This window comes from Cephus cinctus, unplaced genomic scaffold (genome assembly GCF_000341935.2).
Source record: "Cephus cinctus unplaced genomic scaffold, Ccin1 Ccin1_scaffold0240, whole genome shotgun sequence".
Taxonomy (NCBI): domain Eukaryota; kingdom Metazoa; phylum Arthropoda; class Insecta; order Hymenoptera; family Cephidae; genus Cephus; species Cephus cinctus.
In genome coordinates, this window is record NW_014332956.1 from 1283424 (window position 1) to 1293573 (window position 10150).

Genomic DNA, 10150 nt, shown 5'->3' on the forward strand with positions numbered 1-10150 from the left:
ATACTCTTCTTTTTGTGAACAATAATATCTCACCAGTTACTTATTGATAAAAGTATTAATAAAAAAAATTCGGCAAATCTCGTTGAATATATTTTATTACAACCCGTAATAACTTACAATAAAAAAAACATATTCTAATTTGTCTGAAATATCACATTAAAACTTTGTCTGTTTAGATAAAACATAGCCATTTCATACAACGTTAACATTGCAATTTTTAAAACGGCTTTAGCCTATATACCACATCTATTCTTCATTATCGTAGGCTCTCTACATCGCTAAGACATTTCTACAAAATCTTTCATTTTAACTTATGTACAAGGTTCGGGACAATGATTCGTAATATGTCAAGCAATACTCAGTACAAGGTAGAGTGTTGCTCAACATTATAAAAGGGAAAATTATGGTATGCTTGTCGTATTGTATTGTACACTGCGTACAATTTTGTGCTGATGTATAAATAAAAGTGATTTTCTTTTAGAAGTAAACCATCTGTCTATACTATTATACGAAATGATACAACTAGAGCGAGTCCACAATTGGTATTTCTGTAATGCAGAAGAATTGCAACATCGGAAAACTGTTCTTCCAATGGAACATAGTTTTTAAAATATATGTATAACTCTCACCGAGTCGTTGCTCTATAATTACTAGTTTAGCATATAGTGTTACTTCTCACGATGTACATAAAGATTATTTTTAATCGTTGAAGAAACTTGTTATCACATTTCACTATATATACATGTGTCCATTTAATAAATATCAACTCGAGAATTCGTACTGCGGAGTTTAACTAAATCTCAATTAAATTACGCCCAAGAGCCGCGTACTTTTAGTTGATTACACTATATTTCTTTTACAGATTCGTTCTCGTGTTTTATTGCTCGCGTGACAATTTGATTTGTGGATTGTATGAAAAACTTGAATAACAATGCAATATTCTTTCTCTTTTTTCATCTTTGTCATAACTAGTGCACAATGTTTATTATCTATTTATTTTTTCGGCGTTCTTAAAATTAAACAACGCAATTTTCTAACTATAAAAAAATAATCTGAACTTGTTTTGAATTGTTATAGTCGCACTATTCATTGTAAAAATTGTTAATCAGTCAACTACCTCCCACGTATATATGCAATGTTGTGAATGCAGTTATAACTATTTACAATATTGATTTGTCATTACTTCTAAAAAGTTATTATTATTCTTTTACTCTTCTCGTGGTCGTACTCAAATGATAACGTTATAACTTAAGATATAAAATGTTTATTTTACGTCACTTTTAAATATATCGAGCCATCTTAAATACGCGAATACAAAATATTCATAAACTGTCTTATAATCTTATGGTATCATATAATAACCTAATGAGACCAAAAATATTCAATGTAATACAAAATTTTCAACTTTATTTCATTTATATTGTCAACGAGTAAGCGCCTTTCGCCGATCGCTTAATTCTCAATGACGTGATTGTAAAAAAATATGCACATAGCTCAATATGCGTAATAAGACACAAGAATCACAAAACCACTCGTATTATATTGCTAAGATAATCAAAGCAGCAAGGACTTAGCATATAAAATAAGTAGACAAGTTTACTTAGTAGTCTTTAAGTAGCAAGATCATTCTTGATTTATTTGATTGCACGTTGTATGAAGAGAACGAAAGTGAAAGTTGCAAAAAACAACGTACCGAGCAAAATCAATGAGTGTTGTATACCACTGCAAAATTATACATGTCGTTTCAAGAACTAATTCACGGAATCAACTTGGAATCATGCAATCCTTTCGTAACGTTAATTCTACGAGAAATCTCATACTTTACGAGATTGCAAAATCATAAAAAATATACAGCATTAAATAAGTTTATCCGCAATTGACGATAACTTTTCATCCAAATGAATTGTCAGATGCATAAACAAGGAATAACGATGGACTCATAAAAATATAACTTAGTATTACTAATCATTACGGTGGTATAATAACTGACGGAAATGTGAATGGAAGTATAAACTAAATATCATTTGTGTAATGGTATACGTTCACATGTATAATAAAAAGACTCCGCTATTTCTATAGAATTTGTCTAGTGTACCTCAAAGGTTTGGATTATCCATTATATGAAATTTGTTGAGAACAGTAACGTTGGTATTCTCCGTCGCCGTATTAAAGTAATGCTGAGTCGTATCACAAAAACAGTATTTGAATAAAGAGAAGAGGACACATCGGCAATACTCTAGCCAGCGAGTATATTTTCACAGTAAATTTATGGTTTATCATTCACTAGCCATACGATTTTCTGGATCCTCTCTCACATTCTCTCTTCATCAGGTTAAAAAAAACGTGGTGGCAATATTATTTATACACACATTCTCTCCTGATTTATACAAACTGATTTGGTTATCAGCTGCAGATAAAATTGTTCGGAAAAATGACAGAGTAACACCGTCAATTTAATTCCTTCTATCGTATCCAACAATCTTCAAATACTGAATTATTGCGTATACTTCTCGATGAATGATCATAAAGAACAGGATACGCTAAAAGAACTCGAAATTATAATAATCTATTTGTTGGTTGTCCAGCCACGCCAAATGGAAACAATACTAGCTGCTGCACTCGTTACTAAACCACCCGCGACACTTTGGTTCACCTGCATACTAGATGATTGTTGGCTAGTCATAGAGCCTGGTATGGGAAGAGGCATTTCGGGACAGGCAACATTTGGCACCTGAAATACAACTTTTGAAATGATACTCAGGACTTCTGGCCACCTAATGAAGTGTTCAACAACTTACCGCTTCCCATTCCCAATTGATGGCATCTTCCTCTTCGTCAGAAGCAGAATCGTCACTGTTTTCAAGATCAGGAACGAGTTGACCATGTAATTGGGCGACTATACTAGGATCCACCTCCATTGGTCCAATCCTATACAAGTTAGATAAGTCATGATTATTACTAATTATTGGATAATTATGTAAGATTGTCAATGTATAATAAGTATTAAGAATATTATTACCTTCCGAGATCACTGATTTCCGTGTTGAGCAAATGCATTAGGTTTTGCAACGTGTGCATGGGATGCAAAACTGCGATATCAGTGTTTTGTGTAAAACATAGGTGTAGCACGTTACTATTGAGCCTTGCAACTTTCTTGGCAAACTTCTGATCTGACATTTCACTACCACAGAATTCACTGAAACGTTATCATGATATTTAACTAATGGTAAAATGTTTTCTACCATCGCAGATGCATTTAAATACTTTGCATCCTTAAAGTATGTAAAAGAACTTCAATGTATCCCCGTTTACTTACCCGTATGGAAGCTTGTAGGGAAGTCTAACATTCACGTAATATGCAATAATATTAACCAATTGTGTTGCATATGTTAGAGCAGCACTAATGTTGTACGCCGGATTGTGCATCGCATCTTCTTTGTTTCCACCAGGTACACCATCCTTATTTGCTGCCACTAAAAATTTCATTATAAGACTTGTATACTGACCAATACAATGAAGTGAAAACAACAAAATAAATAATGCAGGTTAGTTACCCCAGAGTGAATAAGCACTATAGTCACCAGTTCCAGGTAAAGTTGGAGCTACAATTCGGTGTTGCATTTCCAAACTATTTTCTGTATCATTAATCCATCTTCCTCTTACATAAGAAGTACCTGAAGCATCAGCCAGCGCACAAGTCACTACATCCACACTTGTACTCTCATCTTCGCTGCTACATAAACTTTAGAACATAGGAATAATGTTAATAAAAATATGTATGCATTATAGATATGCAATAAGCACACCTTCTATTAGGCTGAACTTGAGTCAATGGAAATATATATTGGATTAACTGCTTCGCTGCAGTTCTGATAACTTTCTTAAGCTGTTGTCTCTTTCTGTCAACAGCTTCTTTTTGTTTCCCCTGTTTAACTCTTAACCCAGCAACAAAGTGATGCAGCTTCTCTACACGTTCCTCGTGTCTAGGCAATCTTAGGGCCAGCTGAGAGTTTACATCTTTCAAAATGTTCAGCCGTTGATTACCTGACAATATAAAGTAAGTGCTTAGTAAACATAAGTGAATGTCATTTTCAAATATAATTATATAGGATTCATACCTCTGTTTATACTTTGCCTTGTCTCATTGACTAGTGACTGAAGAAGTCGTACTCGCTCTTTACATGTATTTATATCACATATCTGAAATAAACATAAAATGCTAAGTTTGGTATTCTATTCTTGAAAGTATTATATATTATGGATCCAAAAACAGCTTTAATAAACTTCTGTTTATAATTACCAGCTTATCCCTTTGTTTATGTTTTTCAAGAGCTTTCATACACTTTTCTTCTAATTGTGCTCTGGCAGCCTTCAACCGTAACAACCGTAATTGTTTATCCGCAAACCTGAAAACATTTTTCTTTCGTACCACACGGCGCGTAGAAGATCGTGTGCGAAAATTTTACATAAGCCATTATGTTACACAGAGTATATTCCAATTGATGCGTAAATATTATTTTTTTAATATACGTACGTCACTGCTCATAAAAAAATAACATAAAATGGTACATTTAATTCACTGCACTTTAGCATATATAAAAAAAAGAAAACTGATAATAAAAATAAGGATGAAATCCAAATATCGTTATAAAAAAAAATAAAATAAAGATATTACAATATTACGAAATTTAAAAGCAACATGCATCAGATTAGTGATTTTTACGTATAAAAACTGATGATGTTGTATCAAATAAAAGTAGTGTGTGGCAATGAACACACAACAATGAAATATACACCCCCCACCCCGTAAGTTTATTATGTATACCGTTCAGAGTAAACAGAAGTAGAATGAACGAAATCCCCATTTTGGATACATTGTCTGCAATAGAAAATGCGTCGGCTGTTGTGGCAAAGGGGACACTTCAACAAGTTAACACTCAGTCGACTTGAAACGTCTTCTAGCTCTGAGGAAAGTTGAAAATCTGCAGGTGCTGCACAAGAACCATCAGAGCTGCTTGTCGCCATAACCAAGAATAAGAACAATGGGCTTCGCTCGTCTGCGCTCGTCTGCGCTCGTCTGTTGCCACTCATCAGCTGATCCAATATTCGTTTGCGATGTCGCGCCACTTTGAACGCAATCCACTTTCTTGGAATGTGCTCTCTCACATGTTCGACTCTTCGCTCACCCGAAATCTTCACCCTCGTTAAATAATTACGTGCTATTGGTTGTGCGACCGTCAAACAACAGCGAAAATAAACTTGAATTTAGTCTCGCGCACTCCATAGCCACGACGTGGTAGGAGTCTGCTTTCACTTGGTTACCGTTAGAGCTATGTTGACCTAAGAATACCACAATCCTGGCATATCGTATTTACTTGAAGTTATGACGATATTAATGTTTATAATATAATACATCATACAGAATATTAATAATTATTCATATATGCTCCACTATTGAGTCATTATTAGTCAATGGGTTTGTTTCTTCTGGATTTTGTAGCGCGATGATGTAAGTTTAAATTGATTGCTCAATAAATTGAACATATCGACGACTGCTTGAATTATGATAATTTCATGATGTATTGTATTTTGAAAAATAAATGTAGCTTTATGAAGATTATATAAATTTAAGGTTGAGAGTAGACACGTTGTTACCACATTGTTAAAATACGTCATGTCCGTCATGTTGACTAGATAGTTTAAACGGTTTAAACCAGTTTAAAAGGAGATGAGTAGGGAGATTGCCTTTAAACCGATTTTCATGGTGCAAGTTTTGTTTCGGCGTGACGCGCCACCTGAGTGGGGATCCCTTGAACCAGTCTCACGCTTTTGATTGGTCGAGTATCTATAGTAATATTACACGTGATATTCGTGAGCTCTGTGAGAGGCATGGATTTATACCGGGTGGCATTCTAAAGTGTGTGTATTCTGGGGGGTCGACGTGTAATGAAAATGCTAAAAGTAAATAGCTGTTAGCCAATCGCGTGTTAGAATCAAAAGAAGACAAGTACAATGATTGGCTAAAAGCTATTTACTTTTTGTATTTTCACTATATTTGACGTAGCCACACTCGCTCCCTAATATATTTTATATTTTATGTTAGTAGCAAGTTTGCTAGTGACATTTTGATGCCTTCAGAGATATGTTTAACTTCAACTTTTGTGTGCTTTGAACACTGAAATCGAAATGAAAAAATATAGTTTTATGTGATGCGTATAATAGGAAATTAGGATTACCTTTAGCTGGTATTACTTGAAGAACGTGCAATTTATTGCAATAGTATTTCCAATTGTTAAATCTTGACACAGCTTTTTCTTCAGCTATACGCATCCTTATCAATCTTTATAGAGGTTAGAACCAGGAGGTAATTCGATAATGTTTATCATACATATATCAGTCCAATAAGAAATGGCATACTTAATATTTAATTATATTTTTCTTAGGTGATAAATTAAAAAGGCATCATGACTTCAATCATAAAGCTGCATGCGGTATCTGGAGCTATGGATGAATCCCCACCATGCTATATTTTACAGGTTGATGAATTACGAATATTGCTAGATTGTGGTTGGGACGAAACCTTTGATCAGGATTTCATAAAAGAATTGAAAAGGTCACATGAAAGTTTCAATCTTATTTTGGGTGATTGTACATGAAAGATATTATTTATATGCAAATGTTTTTTCAGGCATGTCAACCAGGTGGATGCAGTGTTACTCTCATATCCAGATCCACTGCATTTAGGTGCACTGCCATACCTAGTAGGGAAATGTGGTTTAAGTTGCCCTATATATGCAACTATTCCTGTTTACAAAATGGGACAAATGTTCATGTATGACATGTATCAGGTAGTAATGAATGGGTATGTTCAGCAGAAACACTGCTAAGGGAGCAAATACATTTGATTGGTCAAATCTCACAACTGTTTCAAGATTAACGATCAAATGACCAATCAAATATACTTGCTCCCTCAGCGGTGTTTCTGCTGAACATACCCAATGATTAATATAATTTTTAGAGGCCTGCATTAAATATACTTATACTGTATCCAATTTTTATTTCAGTCTCGTCATAATATGGAAGATTTTGATTTATTTACTCTCGACGATGTTGATGCTGCATTTGACAAAATTGTGCAACTGAAGTATAACCAAAGTATCTCAATGAAGGGTAAAGGTTATGGTGTTACCTTAACACCTCTACCAGCAGGACACATGATAGGTGGAACTATTTGGAAAATTGTTAAAATAGGAGAGGAAGATATAATATATGCAGTGGACTTTAATCACAAAAAGGAGAGACACCTCAATGGTTGTGAACTGGAAAGGTTACAGAGGCCTTCGCTATTGATAACTGACGCGTTTAATGCCACCTATCAGCAAGCGCGACGTAGAACTAGAGATGAAAAATTGATGAGTAAGTATGATTTGTTAAATTTATAATTTACTTGCAAATGATACTATTGTTTCAATAGCAAATATTCTACAAACACTACGAGGTGGAGGTAATGTTCTTGTTGGTGTGGACACTGCTGGTAGAGTATTGGAGTTAGCACACATGTTAGACCAGCTATGGCGCAATAAAGAGTCTGGGTTACTGGCATATTCTCTGGCACTGCTCAATAACGTTAGCTACAATGTCGTTGAATTTGCCAAGTCACAAATAGAATGGATGAGCGACAAATTGATGAGGAGTTTCGAAGGAGCTAGAAACAATCCGTTTCAGTTTAAGCATTTGCAGCTTTGCCACAGTATGGCTGAGTTAAATCAGGTCCCTAGTCCGAAGGTTCGTTGTACGAATATAAATTTATATTGCATATAAAGATGTACAATTATAATTGTATTTATACTTCAGGTTGTTTTAGCTAGTACTCCTGATATGGAGTGCGGTTTTTCACGAGAACTGTTCCTTCAATGGTGCAGCAATCCACAAAACAGTATTATAATAACAAGTAGAACCTCTCCTGGAACATTGGCCCGAGATCTAGTTGAAAAGGGTGGAAATAGAAATATTACATTAGAAATTAAAAAGCGTGTAAAACTGGAAGGTGCAGAATTAGAAGAATATCAAAAGAAAGAGAAGATTAAACAGGAGCAAATCAAACATGACCAAATGTAATTATTTAACTCAGTTTTGATGTGAAAAGTGAAAGCATTAGTCTCATTGAACAGTTTTAAACATATACTTTTAGGGAAACAGCGGATGTAAGCTCCGAATCGGAAGATGAGATAGAAGTAGGAGGAACCAGGGGAAAACATGACTTATTAGTAAAGCAAGAAACTAAACCGGGCTTCTTCAAGCAGAATAAAAAGCAGCACCCCATGTTTCCCTTTGTTGAAGAAAAAATAAAAATAGATGAATATGGTGAAATAATTAGGTAAAAGATTGACTCTCACTTAAAGCATGGCCAATCCTTTGATTTATAACTATGACCATAACTGAAGTCTCATTTCTTTTCTTTGAATCATCTAAACCCTTACTGACAGACCAGAAGATTATAAAATAGCAGATGCTATTCTGGAAGCAGAAGACAATAAGGACCATGTAGAAGTGAAACAAGAGGATTCGGCACCACATCCAGAAATAGCAACAGATATTCCAACGAAATGTATTCAAGTTTCTCGCACTGTTACAGTAAATGCGTCAATCACCTATATAGATTTTGAAGGTAGATCAGACGGTGAATCCTTGCAAAAGATTCTGGCCCAATTGAGACCACGACGAGTAGTTTTGGTTAGAGGTCTACCAAAGGATACAGAAGTACTTGCGCAACAGGCCCGAAGTGCAGGTGCCAGGGTTTTTATTCCAGGCAGAGGAGAAACATTGGATGCCACGACAGAAACGCACATTTATCAAGTACTTTTCAAATTATAGTGTTATTTTATTCAATAATTTTGACACTTATCTAATAAACTTTTCATACGCAGGTTCGCTTAACGGACGCTCTAGTCAGTGGACTTAATTTCTCGAAGGGAAGAGGAGATACTGAAGTTGCCTGGGTAGACGCTATGATGACTGCACGAGATCACATTTGTCCAGATGCTGTATCTGACACTGAAACTACAGATGAAATTCATGAAACGGATCAAATATTAACATTAGAACCCTTACCTCTCAATGAAGTAATTCACACTATAATACTTTAATTAACTATGAAAGGAATTGTAGCATAAATATGTAATATTTATTTCTACAGGTTCCTGGACATCAAACAGCCTTCATAAATGAACTAAAGTTATCAGACTTTAAACAAATCTTAAACAAGAGTAATATTCCATCGGAATTTAGCGGAGGAGTTTTATGGTGTTGTAATAATACCATCGCCGTTAGAAGGGTAATTTCAACGTGGTTCATGTATCTAAAAAAATATTGAATGATAACGGAATTTTTTCTTTTAGCATGAAGCTGGTAAAGTCGTTTTGGAAGGTTGTCTTTCTGAAGACTACTACAAAGTGCGGGAATTATTGTACGAACAGTATGCGATTGTATAAATTTAAGATAATTTTATAAATTTGCAATGTCAATTGCAATTTTTGATATACAGTTGTTTAATTTATTATTAAGTAAACCGCTGTATGATTAATTTCACTTCCTATTTTATTTTTCCAATATTTGAAAACAAAAAGCCTATTCACCACGCCATTCGAGAGTTCTATTTAGGTTTATTCTCATTACCTACACTTCCTGCAATTTTCAAAAAGGGGAAGTTCTTATTGGTTATTGAAAGTATCATCCAATAAGAATTCGCACTTGTCAGAAAAAGTAAGTTCTCATTGGTTAGTTTAAAATATCATCAAATACGAATTTGTGCTTTTTAAAATGTACAGAAAGTGTAGGTAACGAGAACCTATTGTCAACCAGCGACGCGTGTATTAGCGGAGCATTCTGACGGCGTCAGTTGCAGCGCATGCATTTTGTACAATTCTTGTACTGATTATAATTTAAATCATGAGTTATCGGATAGCTAAAACTAAAAAAATGTGCGATATATTTGAATTTATACATTTTTTTTAATCAGCCAATTTTTCAGGTGGTCCGACGCTTTAACATAAAACAAAACAAATGAAGCATGAAGTCTTCTTGTTTCTGAATGGCTTTGTGCTCTAGAGAGTCAAGTGTCAGAAGCAGGAAGTCCGCCCGTGCAAGCTTT

At 34.6% G+C, this 10150-nt stretch overlaps 2 protein-coding genes across 5 annotated transcripts; one reads left to right on the forward strand and one right to left on the reverse strand.

Annotated features, from left to right (window-relative positions):
* Nucleotides 1-77: 77 nt before the first annotated feature.
* On the reverse strand, nt 78-5721 carry LOC107265832 (beclin 1-associated autophagy-related key regulator). 3 transcript variants are annotated; one of them, XM_025083146.1, is made up of 10 exons: nt 4826-5721; nt 4535-4538; nt 4301-4420; nt 4119-4200; nt 3807-4044; nt 3555-3742; nt 3317-3473; nt 3020-3181; nt 2799-2928; nt 78-2731 (listed from the first exon to the last, which is right to left on the reverse strand). In XM_025083146.1, exons 1-10 carry the CDS (start codon nt 5089-5091, stop codon nt 2567-2569), a joined length of 1512 nt encoding a protein of 503 aa, XP_024938914.1. In that variant the 5' UTR covers nt 5092-5721; the 3' UTR covers nt 78-2566. The 3 variants fall into 3 exon arrangements, with proteins under 3 accessions (XP_024938914.1, XP_024938913.1, XP_015591175.1); XM_025083145.1 differs by having other exon boundaries at nt 3020-3196; nt 4826-5719; XM_015735689.2 differs by lacking the exon at nt 4535-4538 and having other exon boundaries at nt 3020-3196; nt 4301-4406; nt 4826-5717.
* Nucleotides 5722-6114: 393 nt separating this feature from the next.
* LOC107265897 (probable cleavage and polyadenylation specificity factor subunit 2) lies at nt 6115-9568 on the forward strand. 2 transcript variants are annotated; one of them, XM_015735797.2, is made up of 11 exons: nt 6115-6364; nt 6444-6613; nt 6689-6848; nt 7065-7416; nt 7475-7785; nt 7855-8114; nt 8192-8377; nt 8487-8856; nt 8928-9122; nt 9197-9334; nt 9399-9491. In XM_015735797.2, exons 2-11 carry the CDS (start codon nt 6465-6467, stop codon nt 9489-9491), a joined length of 2214 nt encoding a protein of 737 aa, XP_015591283.1. In that variant the 5' UTR covers nt 6115-6364; nt 6444-6464. The 2 variants fall into 2 exon arrangements, with proteins under 2 accessions (XP_015591283.1, XP_024938912.1); XM_025083144.1 differs by lacking the exon at nt 6115-6364 and having other exon boundaries at nt 6465-6613; nt 9399-9568.
* Nucleotides 9569-10150: the final 582 nt, after the last annotated feature.

Bases quoted from the DNA above. Each gene is read 5' to 3' on its own strand.
- LOC107265832 (XM_025083145.1), bottom strand. From the start codon at position 5,091: ATGAGTGGCAACAGACGAGCGCAGACGAGCGCAGACGAGCGAAGCCCA. The intron at 3,743-3,806 runs GTGTGCTTATTG...TATGTTCTAAAG, and splicing joins CAAGTTCAGCCTAATAGAAG to TTTATGTAGCAGCGAAGATG. The intron at 3,197-3,316 runs GTAAGTAAACGG...ATAACGTTTCAG, and splicing joins CCCTACAAGCTTCCATACGG to TGAATTCTGTGGTAGTGAAA.
- LOC107265897 (XM_015735797.2), top strand. From the start codon at position 6,465: ATGACTTCAATCATAAAGCTGCATGCGGTATCTGGAGCTATGGATGAA. The intron at 6,849-7,064 runs GTAGTAATGAAT...TTTTTATTTCAG, and splicing joins TCATGTATGACATGTATCAG to TCTCGTCATAATATGGAAGA. The intron at 8,115-8,191 runs GTAATTATTTAA...ATATACTTTTAG, and splicing joins CAAATCAAACATGACCAAAT to GGAAACAGCGGATGTAAGCT.